This window comes from Sminthopsis crassicaudata, chromosome 1 (assembly GCF_048593235.1).
Source record: "Sminthopsis crassicaudata isolate SCR6 chromosome 1, ASM4859323v1, whole genome shotgun sequence".
Classification (NCBI taxonomy): Eukaryota; Metazoa; Chordata; class Mammalia; order Dasyuromorphia; family Dasyuridae; genus Sminthopsis; species Sminthopsis crassicaudata.
In genome coordinates this window covers 336,095,912-336,120,146 of record NC_133617.1, presented here as the reverse complement: position 1 = coordinate 336,120,146, position 24,235 = coordinate 336,095,912, and the positions used below count along the sequence as shown (strand labels likewise).

The window sequence follows — 24,235 nt, the reverse complement described above, 5'->3', positions numbered from 1 at the left end:
TGAAAACAACAGTATCACTTGCATAATGATGGCTAATTGCACTTTTAAGAAATTTAGTAATTTTCTTCAGAGTTGAAGGTAGATGCCTGTTAGAATTTGTTTCCACTGGTTGGCTGGGCAATCCATTACCTGTTTCTTGAAGTGACAATAATAGAATGAAGGCAACAGGTAATGAGCCCCATGGCTGAATTGCCAACAAATGAACCTTTTGGAGGCAATTCATATTCACAATCAATGTCTTACACAGATTGTTTTTTAACTATTGGTCTTTCAGTTTTCATTAAAAACTCATCTGAATTGTAGTATTAGCACTATTGCAAACACTGAAGACTCTCTGAATGACAAACAACAAGGACAAAAATGAAATTTAATGAAAATTTCTGCTAGGCATATCTAGCAACATGATTTTAAGAATGGAACATGCTAATTGACATGTGGTAAATGAGGAGAAGGCTCAGATATAATGTGGAATGTTTAAAGACCAGCATGAGGAGCAACCTTGAAATGTTATTCAAGCAACTTTGAAATCTGGACTGAAAAACTGAACTCCATTTTTTTAATAAAAGTCAACAATAGTCAACAATTTAACAAAAGTCAACAATTTCATATTGAGACAGTCCCAGGGTTTAAAAAACCAAAATAACAGCTCCAAGGACAATAGTAACATCATGCAAAAGACATCAAACCATAAAGTTCAACTATGGAGAAAGTTTAATAAAGAAATACTCTTTCCATATTTCCTTTTTTTTAATTCCCCAAAGAGTTGCTTTTGAGTCTCTGCTGCAATGTTGGGTTTACACACTGATGTGACATGTTCTAAAGGAGCAGTTGCTTGTCACACAGATTAAATGGTGCAAAGAACAATGACTTCAACCAGTATTTAAACAAATCCTGCATTGGTCAGAGCATAAGTATTTTCTTACATGATGCCTTTTCAAGTTGCACAGGCTGCTGGGTTCATTTAAAGACTTTCTTTCACAGTACAAAAGTCAGAGGTCCTTTTAGATCCATAGTTATAGTTCAAAGGAGCAAGTAGGAGTTCAATGGGACTGGAGAGTGCCCATGTCTCATAATGAGAGATAGTAGTACCCTGAATTTGTAATTCAGTGTTGTGACTTTGAAATCAACTGAAAAAAACATCCTAAGTCAGGCTTAATCTCCAAAATCATCCTTCAGTCTGCCACCCATCATGTTGAAGGCAGCTGTCAGTGACCTGTGACCAACTTTCCCATCTCTATGGATGAGGCAATGACAGGAACAATAATAAAAGTTTCTAAAATCTATAGACATCTCAATGACAATCCTGATACCAAACATGCCTTTCAATGTTCTTCTGAATATGTAGAAAAAAATTATGGTAACAATGATATTCTCTAAGGTGAAGTCTATATAGAGCACTTGCTGTGATGCTATATTAACATTAGATAATGAAGTAGGTATTCTTATTCATTTGCCATTCCTGAGTTCAAAGGGACATGTGAAAATGATATCTTAAAAATATTTCCAATATGTTTTTATCTTTAGCTAATTGGAACAAAAGTTGTGCTGGTGAAATAACCAAATGCTGACCTTCTTCAAGGCACTAATTCATGTCTTTTCAAAAAAAAGTTAAAATACTTATTCTAGAGATGGCCCAACAAGATATTTTGCCTTAGAGAAATTGTAAAGTGATAAAGATTGGATTGCCTAAGATCAGGATTTCCTTTCCAGCTGTGAGTCTTTTATCTGAACATGGCATCATTTTCAGTCTCAACTACCACAGTGTTAAATTGCATCAGAAGAGATTGCTGTTACCAAAGAAGGATGATTTTTTTTTGCCTCCCATAACTCTTTTTGTTTAGAAAAAGAAGCTGATATTGGTTAATAGGAATGTATTTTGAAAATCCATTACGGTTTTCCTTCCAAATTTATATTTTGTACTTATTTCAATTTCAGTTAGGTAAAACTGGGGTTTTTGAAAATGGGCTAATTTTTTTAAAAGACCTGGGTATGGTAGGGGTGTGTGTGTGTGTGTATCTACGTAAAATAAACATATACTCAAAGTCTTAGCCCTACTAAATACCAGTTTTATGATACTGGATAGATAGCACAACTTCTTTGAACCTCTGTTTCTCACATGCAAAATTGGAATAATGTTTAATCTTAGAATTGTTTTGAGAAAACTATTTTATAAACTTATATGAATGAGTTGATATTCTTTGCCCAAGTTGAAAGGAACACTTAATTCTGAATTTAAACATTGGACATGACTCAACAAAATGATTTTCAGAAAAAAAAATTAGTGTTCTTTCCCTTAGAAATATGAATATCTAGGGATTTTTAAGAGTTTATGAATTTGGCCTTCAAAATTTTGGTTTATTTGTATTTTATTATTTTTCTTGTTATCATATTAAATTGGATGAATATATTGAATGGAACCAATTTTTACTTCATTTTATATTTCATCATTATATCAGCTTTGCCCATTGAGACACAAAGAAGGAGAAATTCCCTTTTTTTTCAGAAATCATCTATAAACTCAATAAAGACAATTAAATAATTTGGTCTTTTCCATTGTATTTCAATAATACAAAGCAAGAAATATAATAATTTTTTTAAAAAATATGTGTTTTGTGTGATAGTAGAATATAGGAAAAATGTTTTGCTTAACAATTATTTCTATGAAAATACTGAAAGATCGAGATCATCTAATCTAACCCACAGATGACTATTATGGGGAATTCTTGCAAGGACAAAAATATCATTGAATTTAAAATATCTTTAACCTTTAATATTTTAAAATGTGTTCTTATTTCCAATATTTGAAAACCCTTAGCCTCATTTGTTGTTTAGTTGGTTATGGATAAATTATAGCTAAAACCACAAATCACAAATGAATAGGAATAGCTCCTCTATAAGACTGTCCTTCCCTTGAAGAAGAGTAAGCTATCAGTGGTTATACAGATAAACATTAATTATGATTTCTCTCTCTCTCTCTCTCTCTCTCTCTCTCTCCTCTTTCTCAATTGACTGATCATACAGTTAACATCAATAGCAAGTCTTCCTTGCTAAGAACGTTTGGTTTTAGATTTGCACAGATCAACACTTTCACCCACTGCAGCTGTTGCTAGCTGTTATATAGCCCAAAGCTTTCTTCTTTGAGAGGATAGTATGATAGTAGCTTTGTAAATAGCAATAGTAGAGAGATTAAAAACTGCATTAGGATACAGGTGATGTCAAAGTAAAAATTCATGCACAAGAAACACAATGCAGTGTTAAATGATATCCAGGGGCTAAAGAAATTTGTGCAGTTATAGCATATATGCAACTGATGTGGAAAGCTGTTTCAAAGCTTTGGGGAACTTCCAGCTCTGACTTACTGAAAAAAGAAAAAGAGATATTGAGAGAAAGAAAGAGAGTGAGTGAGAGAGAGACTTCTAAGCATCCTAAAGTTTCAGTGACTTTAAAAGGGAAAATGCCTAATTTGTAGTGTATAGTGAAGAAAACAGTAGGGCTAAATAATCTATTTTGCTTTATATAAAAGTATGATTTTTATATAAGTTTTAAAACAAATTCTATTGCAATGTGTCTCCTTTCATTGACACCCCTTAACAACATAAGTCTAAATTTAGCCTTATTCATTTTTATGCTAAAACCAATGGCCAAAAATCTTCACTTAAATATATTTTCATTGTTTTAGAGGTCAAATGGTGAAATAAAGATGACCTCTGCTTAAAATGCCATCATTTTGGTGTCAAATCGCACAGATTTAATCATTTTAGAATACCTTTGAAGGAATATATAAATTATATCATTTTCCATTTTAGGGTCATCATTGAATTTTTTTTTTTAAAAAATTGTTCCCATGAGATTTTAAATTATAAAAGTGAAAAAAATTAATACTTGCTTTACACTTATTTCTTTTGTGTTTTGTATAATTTCAGAATTCAATAGGCCTAATGAATCCTTTTTGCATATGAGTGAAATGGGCTCTTTATTATCTACTTATGAATCCATATATTTTACCCACGTTGTTTCAAGGATGTGATATTCTTAATAAAATATTTTGCTCCTTCTATTCTGAATTTCATTAAAATTTCACTAATATTGAATATAATAACAAAAATTCTGTTCTCTTCCTCCAAAGTAAAAATTATAATTGTAATTAAAAAGCATTCAATTAGAATTATTTAAAATTTTCTGTAATGTAATGGAAGTGAAGATGGCTAACATAATATTTAAAAGTATAAAAACATTGTTTTTAGGTTGAACTTAAATGTATGTATATATGTATGTATTAACATAAGTACAATTATCATATGATAATCCCTTAATTATCAATAAAGTGTAGCAGACCTCTGAGATGCTCTCAAGCTTATTTTTAAGGTTACTCTTCTAATTTCACTTTTTCATATATATCTCTGGAATTATTTGGATTTGTACACATAGAGATAATATGTTAGAATTTGGTCTCCCTTCTATAAATTCTTAATTAGATGAAGATTTTGATTGTAGCCTTAAAATTGGCTATCAGATCAGAAGCTATAGAATATTAGAAGCTATAAAATCCAAACTCTTTATTTTATATATGAGAAAGCTGAAATCCAGTGAAATTAAGGGAATTCTAAAGGGTCACAAATCTAGTATCTAGATAAAGTGGTATTTGAACTTAAGTTTTCCAAATCCAGTACTCTAGCTAATACGTCATCGTAGGAGAGACTAACTTTGAACATTAACAGGTATTACTACAAGAGAATTGAAATATAGAACTAAAATTCAGCTTTTTAAATAAAGTTCACCTGACCTTCCATTTAACCAATTTGAATATCATAAGAAGAGCTCTTATTAAAATCATTTGATGTCAACCTTTCTTCCAATATATGTATCAAGATACCATGTGTTATGACACTAGTTTTTATTCCAGGAGAAAAAGAAAATCAAGTTGTATAAGGTAACAAAAAGGGGGAGTTTGGGGTGCCAAGCTATTCCTCAAAGTTTCTGCAGAAATTCCATGCTTTATAATATAAAAAACATAGAAGTGCTTTCTGCTAGTGGTGTTCAATTATTATGTGAATTGTGTAGATGTATGAAGAAGAGCTAAAACGTGTAAATTATATATACACAGGTGACATGACTATTAAAATTGTTGGAAAAAATTTAAATTACATATAGCTAATATATTTCAAGACATATCTAGTGTAGTTATTCTAATCTAATTTGTGCTATTTAAATTTGTAAAATTCACAATGCAGAAAAATTCTATTTCAATAGCCTGCAGGAAATAAGAGTAAAAGGTGTTTTGGCAGTGGGTATCTTTAGAATTATATGTTATTTATATGAAAATTCTGTTATTTCCTCCCAAATGCTACAGAAGACTGATTATAATACCAGATTTGCTATAATTCTAAAAGCTTTTCCCAACTAATCTAGTGAACTTGAAGCATTAATTTTTTTTTTTTTCCTGAGGGAAAAAAAAAAACAAAAAACCAAAAAAACAGAAAGTATCACTTTTAGAGACAAAAAACCTCATTCACAGGGAAAAATGAAAATAAAGAACTATCCAAAAATAGTACCTGGTCCTTATGGAAAAGTGATGGGATAGATTGATGCTTCTATGAAGAATCAAAATAAACACCACAAATATTAAAAACAAGGAAACTGTTCTGTGTTTCATTCATTAAGTGTAAATCCACAAAGAACACAATCTGATGATGCATCCAAATAACACCTACAATGCAAAATGAGCTCATCATTGCAAAAAAGTATCCTGGAGGTACTGCACCCAGATGTCATCAGATTGCCAGAGATCATCTGCCTTTTAAAACTTCTATATAGTAGTTGTGGAAAATATGCATAGAGGAAAAACTTTTCTCAATTTAACAGCAATACACAGTAGATCACGATCTTTTTTCTTTCCTAACCTTAAATTCTTACTTTGATCTTTACTGAATTAGATAGTCCCATGAATATATCCTTTAAAAAAATCTATGTCATTCAAGATCACTTAAGTACAGATTTGCCAATATGGAGGTTGGTTTTCTACTAGATGTAACTTCAGCATATGTTTATCTGTTTGTGTGGATTTTTGTTTTGTTTTGTTTTACTTTTTTGACAGAATGCCAAGAGTTGTTCAGGTGAAGCATGTTTTACTGCTGTTTTCATTTTAAAAGAAATTGCTCAAATATCATTACATAATACAACAGTTGTGTAGCATCTGTTTACATCCAAATAATTTGACTTTTTTCAATCTTCTGGGAAATGTCTGTGAATAGTGCTAAATACTAACACACTGAAATGTTTCTTTTATCAATAAATGTTGCTCAGAACCTTAGGACCAATTAACGGGCATTGCTTTTTCTCCATGAGGCAATCTTTGAAGTTAATTGCCTCAGATGTTAGTTAACATACTGCAACAATAGAAGGCTTTCTGAGAACAGTGGCAGAGGCGCCAAAATAAAGACTAGTTATCAGTCCCCTTACCTGAAGCTACAGGCAGAAAAAGACAGTTTAAAATTTAGATAATATTAATTATTTACAGCATCTGGCTTATAAGAAGCCCACTTTAAACAATATCATTAATGCTCTTTTCAGGGATTGATTAACATATATCAGATACTTCAGGAGGATGACAAAAGTTGCCTTTCATAACACAACTGCACTTTGGATATTTTCAAAAATACAGGTATTGGCAAATAGAGATTTGTAACCAGAAAAACAGTCCTGTGTTGTCCATTTGTTCCCAAGCCAGCCAAGGAAAGGGTGGTAAGTCAATTATTATGCAGTTGGTTAGTTCATGGTTTGGCTTCCTTGAGTTTTGATGGACCAGATGTATAGATCTTTTATGCAAATCACATGAAGGAGAGGACTTTGGAATGCCATGCAAATCCAAATGTTACAAGAAACTAGTTCACGAGTAACATGCAGAAACTTTCAGATTGAATCTGCACTTCATCTTTCTTGCTTCTTCCCCAACTTACAACAAAAATATTTAATGTGATGAGATAAAAGCTTGAGTTGTCTGAAGAGTTCATGTAATATTTGCAGAAATGACATGTCTGCATTTCATGTTTCTTGCCTTACTCAGGATAGATTCAATTTTTAATCCGAGAAAGAGAGAGAGAAAGAGATTGCTTCCAAGCATTCCAGCCAGAACATTTTTTAGATTGGGGAACATCTGGGGTCACTGTGGAACATCTGTACAGTAAAATTTTTCTTCAGCATTTTGTCCAGTGTTACGTAGTTCTAAATACTTGAATTTAGAGGGATTTATTTTTAATTACTTATTTTCCTCTTCTAAAATATCTTGAAAGGACACATCTAAATGAAGCCAATGGTAGTATCCTAAATGGAATCTTCAAAGGCAGATAGCACAATTACAAAAAAGCTCAAGAAAATAATCCTCAACTTGTAGAGAAATTTGACTGACCACAATTAGAAAACTTCACATACAGTGACAAACAGTATTTCTCATGGCTCATTCAACTATGAACAGGTGCCGAAGACCAAATTTTCATGATGTCACACAGAGTTTTTGTTGTGGTAAGGGATGTATTTTTGGCAGCAATGGGACACTGATGGCTTGAAGTGTGCTTGAAATGTCTCCAAACTTCATCTCTGAAGCCTCAAACACAGGGGGGCAGTCATGAAGCACAGGCCTTGGGGGACTGGGGAATTACAAGAGACCAAAAATATAAGAGCTATTAGTACTCATCATAATTATTGAGATCTGTAAAATAGGAGTTAGAATAGGTCTTTGCAGTGAGATGTGGATTGAAGTATTTGTTTCTTTCCTCTAGGATCAAGTTGTTTTTGTTAAATGCCTGTAAGAGGGATAAAAAAAAAAAAAAACGCAGTAAGTTATATTCCTGGAAGATGTTATATAAGGAGAAACCCTTTACATGAGAACGTGTATCTTCATATCAGTTCACAAGGGAAATATAATAATAAAATATTCGACCACTTTCTTTATTTATATGAAACATATGATCCTATGAAACATTGGACATTTACCTTTTGAAAAGAATATCTGGTAGGATTCTATTACTTAAAATGTCCTTTTGAAATTAGGAAATATAAATTATTTTATTTGAAAGAGAATTGAGAATAACATTAATTTTTTCCCAAGAAACCTTAATCTTCATCTTTCCATTGTTTTTCTTTGCCTTTTCTGTATTGTCCTCTGTCTATAAGATGATTTTTCCATACTTTTCTAGTATCATATGTCTATTCCTAGAAAATTAGAATTTAAGAATCCCCAAGCATAAGGGAATAATAATAATAATAATAATAAGGAAATGGCTTCATTTCTTTGTCTATCCCATGCTGTGTCAATACTTCATGAAAGATCAGAAAAAAATTCAACACAAATAGAATGAAATTATTAATCATTAATATAAAAGTAATCAGGTTCTGGTGAAATCTAATAACTACTTCCAGTTCTAGTTTTTCTGTGCTATAAAGCAAATTCTAAGATGCCCATACAATGAACATTAAATGACATGTTGGATCCTAACTTTAAGTAAAACTTAGAAGAGTTCTCTCTTATAAGTGATGTGAAAGAGAAAAAAGAGCACTGGCTTTGGAATCTGAGGATATGGATTCAAATTCCTTTATGACACCTATTTTCTATGTAACCTTGTTTAATTCACTTAACATGTCTGAGCCTCCTGCGGGTAGGCCAGGTGACCTCTGAAATCCTTTGTAACACTAGACTTATGACCCAATCACTTAGGAGTACAACATAGTTCAATTTCCTTATCAATGTTTCTTAGCTCAAATGAAGAGGCTTCTGTAAATAGACAGGAAAAGATAATTCAGGAAATACTGACACAAAGAATTAGAGGTTCAAAATGCCCTTAATATAAAATTGCTCCATCATGAAAAATACGGGAAAATGTTTTGCTTGAGGTCTGGGAAGGAGAGAGGTAAGGGAGGGAGGGTGAAAAATTTAGAACACAAAAATGAATACTGAGAACTATCTTTACATGTACTTGGAAATATGAAATACTATTGGGAAAAATAAAATTAAAATTTTTAGAAAAACAAGAAAAAATTATAGAGGTGCTCATGGAACAAGTTATGGTGGAAAGCCATTCACAAAGTGGGAGGGAATAAACTTCTGAGAATGATTGCTGAAATACTAAGACTGCTAGTGAAACAATGAGCCTATTTGGAATGTCCATGTTTAATTTCTCTTAATAAAGGAAATTATCCTCAATTATATATAACATGAAAGGGACCTCAGCAACAGCCTCCAGAGCCTTCCCATTTGTGTAACTATATGTAATGTATATTGAATAACAAATAAAGTCAATCTCTATTTCTCTATCCTCTCAGTTATAAGAAGAGGTGCTTCTAGTAAAGCTTAATGGGTCATTTTCCTCTGGAAAATGTTAAAAATTTCTCATCTAGACTTCATATCAGACATCATTCTTTTGATATGAAAAAGCACATGGTATTAAAATTTAAAGGTAATTAAGAAAGATAAAACTGCATATAGTCCTATGAAATATTTTTATGAAATTCCAAGTATGCCAATATTCTACCTAACTATTCTTTTCTGAAATGAACTCATGATTTTTTTTTCTTTTTAGTCATATCTAACCATCAGTAGCTTGCATTTTGCTATTTCTGCATAGCTGGGTAGTTGCTATAATTTTGTAATTCATCTCTGAATATTCAAGCATTTATAGGAGATACAGAGTTCAGTGTGACAATCACATTTTTACTAAAGTTTAGTATTTTCTGACTTTTTACAAAGATTTCCAATATTTACCAAATATTCATTTGATGCTGCCTTAGTGTTCCTTTATGATATACTCTTGCTCTTCCTCTCCTCTCAATCTGCCTCCCCTCTTCCCTCTCTTTCTCCACTTAATACAGTTAATAAGTTTAAAGCAATAATTCTTGCAACCTGAATTCCCTAGATAATTGTCTTTCATTTTGCATATATGTGTGTATACATATATAAAATATATATATATATATATGTATAAATGTGTGTCTCTCTATATTATATATGTATGAATATATTGTGCATATATTATCTTCATACTGTCTGTGCCAATTTCTTACCTTGATTGCTTCTACAGAATCATATTTATCCAGTTTGTTGATGTGGTTAGTTATGCTTGTATTAAGAGGAGCTGGTGAGACTGGATGGATGACAGTAGCATCATGGGCCTGCTGCTGGTATCGCTGGCAGTATGTGTAGATGAGCAGGGTAAGGAGGCAACCAAGAATAGAGCTGCTTAATCCCACGGCAATCATATGGAACATGTTGAATTCTGAAAAGCATATAGTCAAAGCAATATTATATTTCATGCAGACTTGTTTTATAAAAGCTCAAAGTCCTCAGAATACAGAAGCCCTGGGAATCTCCCAAAATAAAAGAAATTATAATCTCTTCCTTTAAAATGTCATGTTCACCAAGACTGCAAGAGCAAGTATGTTCCAAGTGAATACTCTGAGGGATTATAATCTGCCTTTTATACACCATTCAATACTTAACACCTTAGCAAAAGACTCTCTTTTTATAACCTTCATAAAAGAACATTCGCTTTTTTTCTCCTAATGTAAAACACTGTGTATTTATAAAGCTTCTATGTAATGTGTCTTTTCTTCAAAGTATCATTTATTAAATCTGGCTAAGAAAATGGACTGATGACATTGTGAACAAAGGCATGTAAATTTTCATGAAAAGCCTCCTTTTAATTTTGTATTTTAATGTAAATTCACCTGAAATGAAAAGCTGCCCAAACTTACTAATATAGAATATATTTTCAACAGATTTGTATAGATTTAGTGTCTAATCCCTTCTAATAGTATTTGATTTTTTTTCCTCAACAGTTATTTTTATTGAATTATAAATATTTAACTATTTCAGTTGTTACTAACTCCCTTGTCCTTATCTCTGTGAATGGGACTGATTAGATGCAGTATTTCTCAGTATTGAGACTAAGTCATATGATCCCTATTCCCATAGCTGGGAGATCAGGCCTTGGACTCTGAATTCTAGAGTCAGAAAATTTAAGTCTTGGTTCCCTTACTTGATGACTCAGTTCCTATTTTTATAGTCCATTTCCCTCATCTGTCAAACGGGTGAGAAATGAGAAGGATCAGTGCATTGGATCATTACATAACTGCAAAAGATTGTTTTTGGGAAAGTGCTTTGTAAATGTCCCAATGTTCTGAAGAAGTTAGTTGAAACTAGGAATACTCTTCAATATTGTGCAAATAGCACCTAAGTTGCTTTAAGGAAACCTTCAAATAACCACTATAGCTATCAGTTTATTGATGGAAAACATGGAACTTTCATCTAAGAAGTGAATCTGATGTAATAGGACTCTGTGCCCCCCAGATCTTTGTGGAAGGTGGGCCAACTGGCCTGGGGAAATTCCTAAAAATGATCCACCCACCTGAAACTCCCAGCTCTGGGAAATCTGGGTTCCCACAGGAAACATCCACTTCCAACTGATTTAGGAATCCCTTTGGTCAGGGAAACAATCATCACCCCTTATTGATTTAGAAATTAGCCCTTAATTGCTCCCAAGCCCCAAACCAAAGAAGGCTAAAAACAAACAAACAAGACTGTACCTCAAACTTACTAATTAGGAACTAGCCCACTACTGAGGGAAATAGTTTCTCAGTGAAAATAAACCCATTTTTGCCATATGGGGACTGCAAATTCTTTCACAATACCTGTAACACTGGCCTGGGAACCCCCATCACATCTCTCATCCCTCAACAAACCTGAACTGTCCCTCCCTTGTCAAGAGTGAAAATCTGCAAGGTTCTCAGGAGTTCAGGAAATATTCTATTTTTTGTCAGATTTAAGAACCAGTAAGTAACACAGGCTTTTCTATTAGAACTGAGTTTTAGTCCTAGATCTAATGCTTTTTTTTGGTATACTTATACAAATCCCATAATTTCTCTGACACTCACTTTTTTTTTAGACAAAAAGGGGGGGAAGTGTCTTTCTAACTGCCTCTCAAGAAAGAAGTTTATGTAAACATGAATAACTTTGTTTCTAAATGACTGTTCCAAAAGCCTTTCAGATTCAATATTACTGCATTTCTTCTTACTTTATTCTCCTTCCCAAAGTGATTAAGCATTGGCCTCTCCTTAGTCCATCAGTTTTAAAGAAAAAGTGTCATTAAATAGGTTTCCTAATTTTATTCTGGTACTTTAAAAGAGTTACATTGCCATAAATCTTTTGAGGATTCACATGAAGGTGAGTGTGGCTTTAAAGAAATTGACTGCAGAAGGATGAGCAGGATTGTCTCTTTCAGCCATACTACTGCTTATGATCAATATGCTGCTGAATCAAGGTTCTGAATCTGAAGTCAATTATCTGACAGCCTTCTTAAAATCACTAAATAATCACCTAAACCATTGTCAAGCACAAGGTTAAGCTTCTTTTCTTACTGAATTTCTGAGATGGGTTCTGTGGAGGGTTTTGAGAAGAATAGAAGTGGGGACCTTTGACAGAAATGGGAATCATAGTTCTGATGGGCAATGGTCAGGAAAAGGTATTTATGAAGATTTCTCAACTTGAATATTAAGTCCATGAAGTAAAGCTCCAAGATGTCCTACTTGACCTGGCCAGTCTGCTTCATTCACTGCTCTTGAGCTGAAATGTCAAACTTAAGAACTCCTCTGAACCAGATTAAAATGTAATTCAACAAAAATAAATAAAAATGTAACACAACACAATGTTAATTTTTGGATTTCTAACTCTATATATAGCCTGACAGTATATACTTCTGATGTAAACTGTCTCCCAAGATCAGGGGAAGACAGTTTACATCACTTCTACTTGACTTTGACACAGTTTGATTGACATCTTTCCAGAGGTGCTGAAATTTCTAGCATGTTTTGGAAGGTAATTCTATATATACTCTAAAAATGTAGGATTGCACCTTCATCCAGTCAGGTTTTAAGTTTTGAGACTTTTTCTGCCTATGACTGAAACTACAAATTAAACAAATCACTTAAACTCCATTTTACTCAAGGGAAATCTAACTGAAGGCATCCTATATCTACAAAATATTTCCCATTAGTACAACTGCTGACTCAGAGGGAGTGGGGGGCCTCTAAAGTATCTCTAGCAACTTAGAGTCTGCCTTCTTAGCCAATAGGAATGAAAGCAAAATGGAGCCCGTGGGAAGTAAAAATGGTATGGTAAAAAACTTAGAAACAAGGGAATCTGACATAAATAAAGAGTAAAAACTTACCACCACATCTTTTCTCCTCTACACTACTGGATCTTGCTACAGATATTTCTGAAAGAAGAAACAACATATAATATATACATTTTTGGTTGATTTTTGTTTCATATAGAAAACACTTTAAGAAAACTTTCAATAACTTTGACTATTATAAAGACCATCCTGAATATAAAGAATGCTAGAAAGGATGAATAAGCCTTTTTTTTAGATGAAAGTTATAAATTATGCTTGCTTATTTTATTTTTTGCCCTTTGGATATTGTTTTGATTTTCACAGTTTCTAGTCATCAAACAATGATTAATGAGACTACCTTCACTGGAAAAAAGACTATCATAAAGATCAGTTACTTGAAATATCTTTCTTTTCACTAGATACTAGATTAACCTCAAAACAATCCTGGAGTTTTTGTTGGTTTTCCTGCTAAACTGTCCATTACCCACTGTGAAGCTGCAAATAGTCATAGCCTGTCAATTTTCTCCCTTAGATCTTTACTTTTATATAAAACTCAAATTGTCATATTTCCTGCAGTGTGGAATCAATCTAGAAAAGTTCAACGGAAGACATTACCAGTCTAAGTAAAGGAACTTATCAGAAAAAACATTTTCACTTCTTCCTTCATTTAATGTCACACCCAGAACCACAAGTAAGATTATCAATATTATTAGATGCTACTTCATTGTTTTAATACCCCAAGGGGATAAGACAATTGAGAGAATTCTGAAATGTTCTATACTTATTTTTTCATTCATTAGAAATTAAAATTAAAATGTGATTATATTAAAAGAGTGGTAATTCTGCATCTATAATATACTAAAATGTTAAATACAGCTAAAGATGATGGTTGTCCCCCAAATAGGATGATCTTAGTTAAATGCATAAAGAAAAAACAGGACTGTGATTTAGTAATAAATACAATCTTGAAATATCACATTCTTATTCCAAAGGTCTACTTATATATTGGGTAAAATCAAACCATATTCATATGTATATATGTTTATATATAATACATAGGTATATATATATATATATATATATATATATATATATATATATATATATATATATATATATATATATATATATATATATATATATATCCATACATACATGCATGTATGATTATGTCTTTTGCTTTCAGTATAATAGTATAAAGGAGTTAATCGGTCCTCTAATACAATTGCTCTACTATGCCTAAAAGGCATTGTAGTAGAGTAAAAAGATAACCAGATTTGGAATTGGAAACCTGCTTTAAAGTTCAAACTGCTTTTTATTGTGACTTTGGGTTAATCACTTAAACATTTTGAACACTGGTTTCTTCATTTGTAAATTAATAAGACTGTTCTAGAAACCCTTTAACCCTTAATTGTTTGAGTCTAGAAATAGCAGTGGGAATTTTCAACTTCTACAATTTAAAATATTTAACAATATTAATGCATATGATTAATGTTAATAACTATTTTTTGTACAAATAAATGAGTGATCCAATACATTTTAATAAGAATCATTTGCCTTTATTAAGAGCTAAAGTCATATTATAAAAGATGGTGTGGGTATCAAGCTATATTATAACTATATAATCTAGATTTAGCTATATGATATATAGTTTATACTTATATACTATCCTTCACATATATACATATAATTTACATGTATAAAGAAATTCTGTCTCTTTGTCACTCTGCCTCTTTCTCCCTCCCTCTCTTCCTCCCTCCCTTCCTCCTCTCTTCTCCCTCTCTTTTCCCCCTTTCCCCACCCTCTCTTTCCCCTTCTCTCCTCCTTCTTCTCTCTTTCACCTCCTTCTTACTTCCCCTCTCATGTTTTATAGCTAAAAATTTATTTGTTCATTTTGATAGATAACCATAATCTTTACCTGGAATGAAATTGGAGTCAAAAACACAAGATCGACTTTCTGTGGTATTCCCAGAACACTGGTTACCCACAGGAAATAAAATGATACATTGGCGGACCCGGAATTGAGTTCCAGAAGAGTCACATTCAGACCAGTCTGACCACTCAGACCAGCTATCTGCAACATCCAGAAGAAGGAGAAAGGAAATGGAAAGGAAATATTTTATATTAAAATCTAACCCACCAAAAAAACCACAAAAGTATAAAATCAAACTTTATTTTCATTTGTTACCAGTATATGTCTCTCTATTAAGAATATCCAATTTAATGTTAAGGCCTATGAGCAAACAACAACTATGGCTTCTAAGCAAGGCCCAAAATAAATATGACCCACAATTTTTTTTTATCTTTTAATTTTTTTCCATATTTATAATTTATTTATAGTATTTTTTTATTTGGTCAATAGTATACTAATGTATTTGCCTCTGTATGTTAATGTGCAAAAACTGTCAATACAGTGGCACAAAATAAGCAATATATGCCATTGCACAGTGTATGTGAATATGTGAAAAGAGATCAATCCTTCAGAATGTCTTACCTAACAATTCTTTCAGATATAAACTTCAATATCAAGACAATAACTCTTTATTATGAAGAAAGCTCTTGAAAGGGAATTGAAGTTTTCAATTACCACAACAGCCCTTATCTTTGGTTATAAACATAAAATAACAAATTCTGACAAGAACAGCATTACCATATATAATTAATATGCTTGCAAATATATGTGATTTTGAATTTCTTATTCATCTATTATTTACTGAGTTGTGTTTAGTGAGATCTATAACTGAATAAATAAATCAATATCAGCAAGAAGAGAACTAGGATACATGTTCACCTGGACATGGCTGTGTGTTGCAGAGGGCCTCTTCAGTGTGGAGCCCAAGGCATATATCTCCTCCATATGCTGGAGCAGGGTTTGTACATGAACGGGTCCTCATATAGTGTCCACCTCCACAGGTGGCTGAGCATTTTGACCACGGTGACCAACAAGACCAAACACCATCAACTGTGAAAGACAAACAGCAAAACAAATTGTTATTTTCCCAATTAACTGAATTATTTTTGATTCATTGATTATATAATTCACTCATTTATTCATTTTCATGATTAATTCCACAATTTTTTACTGAATATCTATACTCAGAACAACAATATTCTGATTTTTTAAATAAAAAATGCACAAATATATATATATATATATATACATATACAAATATATACACCTATATGTATACATATGCAAAGTGTTTATAATCTATCTCTTCAAGAATTTTAAACTTAGTTGATTAAGATGAAAACTGCACATATGAAAATAAAATAGAAACAAAAAAACTCTCAATATTTTTTGTTATATGGCTTCCTAAAATTAGAGTAGACACTACAACTATGGAATGAGAAGCTTGATTGGGTTTCCAGAACCATAGCTATAGAGTGACACCTGAGAGACATCATAAGTGCTCCAATTCAACTTCCTAATCTGAATTAAGATTTGAACATTGGTATTCTGACTCCTGAGCTACTAGTACATTCACTGTACTATAATCTCCCTTCTCTTTTGACAAGATGGGTTGAATAAATAAATAGAACTAATCCAACTTATTAGGGAATCAGGGAACCCCAGAGAAATAAAAACAAAGAAAGCAGATGACAAGTAATGAACAGGAAATGAAGTCATCAGCCACTATGATCTCAGATCAGTGGTATTTAGCCAGTGTGCAGGAGTTATATATATCAACTTTTTTATTTGAATGTAAACTTCATGAGGGAAGGAATAGTTTTATTTTTGCCTTTATATATCCAGCATTTAATACAACCCTTAGTTCCTAGTAAAGGAATTATAAAAGGATTATAAAAGCTTACTTGACTAACCAAAAACAGAAGAACACAATCTGCTAGGGAAGGACTGCTTTATATGACCGGAAATGTTATAAACAGGAAAATGTTTAGATAAGGTGGAATATACGCTTAGATACCCATTTAATGCTATATATTGTATCATGCTCCAAAAATATAAATGTTTATATTTATAAAATATAAAATTTATAAATGCACATATGAATAATATATTATATATAAATATAGATATTTAACAATACAAATATTATATTTATATTATAATATAAATTATATAATTTATATATTTTTCCCTGGCCTTACTCTATAGGACTATATAAACAATATAAATATTAAATGCCACATCATTTAAGAAATTAGAAGAGAATTATAAAATATATCTTCCATAGCTCTACAGAGGTTAAGGAACACATAAGAAAACAGTATAAAAGAAATTATATAAAGCAAAATTAACAATTTTTATTTGAAAGCTCTGATAGTAAAAAACAACATACTATTAAAAGAAGAAAATATAGAAATGTAAGAATTTCCATAAGTCTGAAATTTGAAATCTATACAAGCCATTCCATTTCCAATAAGTACATAAGTGGTTTGCAAAAGAACAGATTATAAAGGGGCAGAGGCAAAAAGGCAAAGAGTAGCGAGGTCTTTGTTGGAGCTATTCTTGGCTTGCCTCAGAATCAACAAAGCCTCTGAACAGTTTTCTAAGTAACAGAACTTACAAATATTTGGAGTGTAACAAATTTCCAGCAGAAGATATTTTAGAAATAAGGTATGGGGGAGGATTGGAGGAGGCAGACTAGCACAGGTGCACCACAGGGAAGCCCAGGGCCAAAAGGACCCAGGGTAGCTAGTGGGAGGCTCTTAGCCAAAATAGAGCAGTGTTGGCTACTCTGCCAGTAGATAAACAGTTTAGCTGTGAGATCTCCAAGATAAGCACAAAAGGCAAATAGTGAGCCCCGGCATAACAAACTAGTCTTGGCAACAGCCATCCATCATGAAAAGGAGGTCAGTAGCACTGGTTCCAGGGCATATGAAGGAGCTATTGCTTGTAGAGGAAGCTTGGGGCAATCTCCCCTCCCTAAGAACAGACCTCAACCTTGAAAATGAACAAAAAACCCAACAAGAACTCTGACTTTAAATAGCCTTTATTGAGAGAGAAGTACAGACATCAAACCCTGTAACATGAAAGGGAAAATACCTCCAGATGAAGCCTGAAAGGGTGATATGAGTTGCTCTCCAACTTAAAAGTCTATATTGGAAGAATTTTAAAAAGATCTTAAAAGAAAGTTAGAAGAAAAGGGAGAAAATAAGATGTCAGGAAATACAGAGTTAGTCATTTTAACTGTTGAATGTGAATGGGATGAACTCTCCCATAAAATGAAATGGATAAAAGATTAAATTAAAAGCTAGAATCCTACAATATTTTGTTTATAAGAAACAATATTTAACAATATAAATATGGTTCATACAGAATAAAGGCAAAAGGCTAGAGCAGATTCTATACTTCAGCTGAAGAAAAAGAAAGCAGGGGTAGCAATCCTGAATTCAGATCAAGCAAAAGCAAAATGAAATATAATTAAAAGAGATAAGAAATGAACCTATAGTTTTGCTAAAGTCTACCTTAGATAATGAAGTAATATTGATATTAAACATACACACCAAGTGGTATAGTATCTAAATTCCAAGAAGAGAAGTTAAGAGAGCTACAAGAGGAAATAGACAGCAAAGCTATGTTAGTGGGGGATCTCAGTCTCACTCTATCAGATCTAGATAAATCGAACCACAAAATAAACAAGAAAGAAGTTAAGGAGGTAAATAGAATTTTAGAAAAGCTAGGTATGATAGACCTTTGGATAAAACTGAATGGGGACAGATAGGAACATACTTTATTTTTTGGTGGTACATGGAACCTACACAAAAATTGACCATGTATTAGGACATAAAAAACTCAAAATCAAATGCTGAAAGGTAGAAACAGTAAATTCATTCTTTTCAGATCATGATTTAGTAAAAATTACATGTAATAAAGGGCCAGGGGAAAATAGAACAAAAATTAATTGGAAACTAGATAATCTAATCCTAAATAATGATTGAGCAAAACAACAAATCATAGAAACAACTGATAATTTTACCTGAGAATGGCAATAACTAGACAGCATACCAAAATTTATGGGAAATAGCCAAAGCAGTTCTTAGGGGAAATTTTATATATCCAGCAGGATGATTTCAAGAGGCCTGGAGAGACTTGCATGAATTGATACTAAGTGAAGTGAGTAGAATCAAGAAAATATTGTACACAGCAACAAGATTATGATGATCAATACTAATAAACGTGGCTCCTTTCCACAGTGAGGTAATCAGGCCAGCTCCAATGATCTTGTGATAGAGAGAGCCATCTGCACCCAGAGACAGGACTGTGGGGACTGAATATGGACCACAACATAGTATTTTCACTTTTTTGGTTGTTATTTGATTGCCTTTTTTTCTTTCTTCTTTTTTTTTTCTTTTGGATCTGATTTTTCTTGTGCAGCATGATAATTGTGGAAATTTGTATAAAAGAATTGTGTTTAACATATATTAGATTACTTGTTATCTAGGGGAAGAAGTGGGATAAAGGAGGGAGAAAAAAATTGGAACATAAAATTTTGCAAGAGTGAATGTTGAAAACTATCTATGCATATGTTTTGAAAATAAAAAGCAATTATTTAAAAAAGAACAAATTACATGATATAAACAACTATCTTTAAAAAGTGCACAAAACCACTAACAATAAAAGAAAATGAAAATAGTATACCTGCATACATAGGATATATTTATTTATGTAGCTATCTGTGTACATCTATATAAACACATATTTAAATAGAGATAGGGCTATATGTTTATATCTATATTTCTATGTATCTGTATGTATGTATCACTCTCTTTTTCTCTTAAATATCTATCTATCTCTAGAGATAGACTGAGAGAATCAAGAAAACTTCTAAAGTCAAATTACTGATAAGCAGTTGAGATAATAAATTTTATGAAAATAATTTCTTCTTCCTCAAAAAAAAAAAAAGATCTTTGCCAGAAATTTTAGAAAATAACAGTACCTCATAAGTACTAAATCAAATTTTAGTGACAAAACATATTGTGGACAGAATAATATAATAAAATCTATGTGCCCATTTTAGGAAGGATCATGAGAACCACAGAGGAATCCAGATTAGGGGAAAAAGAATTGTGAAGGGACTTAAAACCATAGCTTATGAATCTTGTTTGAACTAAGCAACAACTAAGTTAGTTGGGCTAAAAAAGGAAAAAAAAAATAAAGTAATTGTCTATAAGCATATGTATGTATGTATGAACATATGTGTGTGCAATAGGAGGATCTTACAAAGATGATATGACATATAATATAACATGACGTTATGTGATAATGCTTATATGACATGACAAAAACTAGAAATGTACAGGATGAGGTCTGCTTATGTATTCATTTTAATGAATTTTTAGGACCAGTCTTTATAGAGATGAGGGTGTCATGAGGAAAGAAACTTCTAGAGGGACTGACTAATACCATTGTTTGAATGCTAGATAATATAGACATTATTATGTGTGTGAATTTAAGGATCAAATGAAGCCAAACAGTTTTTAAAGTTCTAATAGTGTATATATAAGTTTTTTGGTTTTTTTGTGGTCCTTGCTATTTGTACATAAAAACATAAATCTGAAGTTACTAAAACAGTCTTATAAAACAGGCTGAACTTTATTTTTCTTAATATAGCTAAAGATTAACAGTACAAAAGTTCACTCAGCTACTGATCACTGATTCTATAAAGCAAAATCATAAGCATCTAGAAACAATTTCATAATAGAATGTTTTCAGTTTATTGACAATGGAACTAAATGAAGGAGTAGAAAATAACAAGATGTCTACATGGTATTGTGGGATTGTATTGATTAATAGAGGGAAAGTAACAGAGATTATTCAAGCTCCCAAATTTAACTCTGAGCCCTTTGAAGGGAATTTCTGCTCCCCCCCTCATATTTTATCCCAGTGTCTTGCACAAAATATTCAATCTAATACAATAAATATATCAAGCATTATTAAAGATAGTCTGCTAGGTGCTAGGCATGAAATAAATATATGTTTAATTGAACTGAAATATGTTAATTAAACAAAACTAATAATTATAAAACTGAATGTCAAGGAATAACTTTTTTCTCTTACCCCTTTATTTTTACATTCTAAGCAGTAGCATAAGAAGACATGAGAGAATGTTGCTATGATTAAATCCTATAAATCATCACAAGGGAAATTCAAAGCAATAAAAGTTTTGGAATGGTTATTGGACATTCCAACTTAAGCAGGGTTGCTTTAATGACAAATGGATAAAAACAATCTTGGTGAGGTGTGAGATAAATAAAAATAAAACATGAAGAAATATCAAAAAAAGCAAAAAAGATGTAAGTATAAGAATACCTTGTTTATATACATACATATACAATTTTGCTTTGCGATTATATTCTCTCTCTTGTTCTTTTAGCAGGGTCATTAGTCCAATTCTCTTTGACTCATTATTTATATCTCAATGTACTATGCCTCTATCTAGTTATATAAATTAGCTAATAGTAATAAATTGACAATAAACTAACAGTCCAATTCTTGGGGAATGGCTAAATAAAATGATATAGGATTGTAATGTAATAATATCACAAAAAATGATAAATAGAAAGAATTATAAGACAGGAAAAAATCTAAGACAAAGATTAGCAAGACATAATAAAGGACAAAAATAATCAGAAAAAAGAATAACAAAAACAACATAATAATAATAATATGTGAATTAATATAATAATAGCAACAAAAGCTAGCTCAATTTTAGAAAGGGTGAAATAAATAGAAGAATTTTGTTGTTTGGTTGTTATCTTACTATTTTATTATGCCATCATTTGCTTTTTAAAATATCAATGACCTACAAATAATTATTTTTAAAATTTTTATAATGATTTTTCTTTTTTAATATTTTTATCTTAAAAATTGACTACCTTTTCTCATTAATGAGTAAATGGTTTTAAAAATGGTAAGAAAAAATATAAAAGGACAAAAAATAAAGGGAAAAGTAGCATCATTCTGTAAGGTGATTTTCAAATCATGGAATTCATTTACTGGTCAACATTAGTAAAGCACAATTTTCACAGTAATTTCTTAGTTATTAATAAGAAATACACCATGTTACATGAAATTTGCATACAATAAGTAGGTTAAGAAGCTTTGATGAGGTTTTTTTTTATAATGAAATAAGTAATAAAGATTGGTTATATTATTATAGCAAGTGTGAGATAAACTATAGAACATTAAAAAATCTCTATATTACCCTTTTCTTTGCCTTTCTTTTCTCTTTTCTCTCCTCTAAAATAGAATTGAAGTTTCAAGACTTTATGGAATTTTTTTTGGAGGGGGAAAGGTGGGAGGAAGATGAAGTTCAAGAGAAGGCATTAAAATTCTGTGATTTGCAATGCCAGAAGGGACATTGCCACCAATGAAATCACTGATAATAAAATAACAAAGGAAGAATTCAATCCAAGGTAGGAATCTATTAAGTAAGACTTTTATCATCATCTATTTTCTAGTGGTTTTATTTATGAGTTCCTTGAAAAACTGTATTTTATAAACAGTTTGAAAATATTGCTTATATATGTGCATGACATACATATGCAGTTACACCTAAAGTTTTCTGTTATCAATAGAGAATGAAATGTTTGACATTTGTGAATGAGCTAAACAAAGAGCTTATCTCTTTAAACCACTGACAATTTTGGCTAAAAGTTTGGTTAATTTATGAATTCATTCAACAATAATTTATTAAATACTTGGTTCTAGCATAGATGTATTCTCATCATCATCATTCTCATTAAAAAAAAAAAGAATCAGTATCTGACATATGCATTCTTTCCTGAGATATTGTAACTATTTAGACCAGTCTCTATCATGTTTAGACTTTGTTTAAAACTTTTCCTCCATATATACTTAGATATATTTACTAGAAATTATACACAACATTGTGTTACAGGCACATAGGGGAAATAGAAGAATTTTGAAGCCAGAATGAATGTACTTCAATAAATGTAAGGCAGTCCTTGAAGTCTATGTGTACATCTTCAGCCATGATAAAGTCAGAGTCAGAAACTAAGTTGCTACAACTTTTCAATTTGCTAGGGTCAGAAGAAATACTATATGTCATTTTGAGTATTTCCTCTTTCAACTTATATATCCTCAAAGCTAAATTTGTAGGAAATTGTTTCTTTCATTAGAATGAAAAAAATGCTGTGGTGTTGTCTCTTTTTATCTTGCTTGATATAAATAAAGCAAAGCAAAACAGCAACAAAAAGATTTTTCTTAGTCTTTTGCATTTCTTGTAGGATCCCTGAAGTCTGGAATTTCGTTGTTTTTTATCTCCTATTTGCTAGTCTCCCCTTGATAAAGCAGAATTCTCTGCTGTTTTGAGATTTTGTTGCTATAGAAATTGTCAAAAGTATGTTTTTTCTCTCTCCCTGCTTCTTCCCTCCCCCTTTCTCTCTCTCTCTTTTCTTCTCTCCCTCCTTCCCTCTCTCTCTGTCTTTTTTATCTGTTCTTCAACAGATAAGTTTTAGGTAGTTACTTGAGGTTGAGAGAAGCTATCAATTCCCTTTTAGCTAGCTATTAAAATAGCTATTAGCTAGTAAGAAATTACTTCTTCAACATTTTAGTAATATGAAAATTGTTACTCACTTCATCTATGCAAGTCTTAAATCCTATATGTTTTATTAGATAGTTTGAGAGTTCCTGTGACCAAAAAGTTAGTCACCCTATGATTAACCAGGAAATAAGTCTAAGAACCTAAGTAGGCTACCTGGAGCAACAGACATGCAATCAGTCAAACAATCAAACAACAAGAATTTTTTAAAGAACTTAATAAATACCAATCACGATAGGATAAGCTATAACCAGTCCATCCCAGAGCTTATACTAAAAGTCTTTTTAGCTTGCCTAGACTTGAAGAACCTTACAACCCAGAGGCATCATCTTGCAGAACTCAGAATTATTTAGCTGCCATAATGACATATTATATAATTTGGCTTTTAATTAGAGTAGTCCAACAGTGTCCTCCATTACTTTCTTCCATGAAAGTCTCAGCTCTCCAACTAGACTATAAAGTTCTCTAGTGAAATGATTTTATCTTTGACTTTTCTTATATTGGCAATATACTGTTTTCAGTTAGGACCATTTTTCTCTTTCT

The 24,235-nt window shown here is 31.7% G+C and overlaps 1 protein-coding gene across 3 annotated transcripts in view; it reads right to left on the bottom strand.

The window, feature by feature from the left end:
• Positions 1 to 353: 353 nt before the first annotated feature.
• SEMA5A (semaphorin 5A) overlaps positions 354 to 24,235 on the bottom strand; it is a 623,550-nt gene continuing 599,668 nt past the window's right edge. For all 3 annotated transcript variants that reach the window (XM_074279132.1, XM_074279134.1, XM_074279133.1), the window contains 5 exons: positions 15,952 to 16,122; positions 15,079 to 15,234; positions 13,215 to 13,262; positions 10,054 to 10,265; positions 354 to 7,799 (listed from right to left, as the gene is read on the bottom strand). In XM_074279132.1, coding sequence (XP_074135233.1) covers positions 7,680 to 7,799; positions 10,054 to 10,265; positions 13,215 to 13,262; positions 15,079 to 15,234; positions 15,952 to 16,122 — 707 coding nt within the window. In that variant the 3' untranslated portion in view covers positions 354 to 7,679. The remainder of the gene's footprint in view (positions 7,800 to 10,053; positions 10,266 to 13,214; positions 13,263 to 15,078; positions 15,235 to 15,951; positions 16,123 to 24,235) is intronic.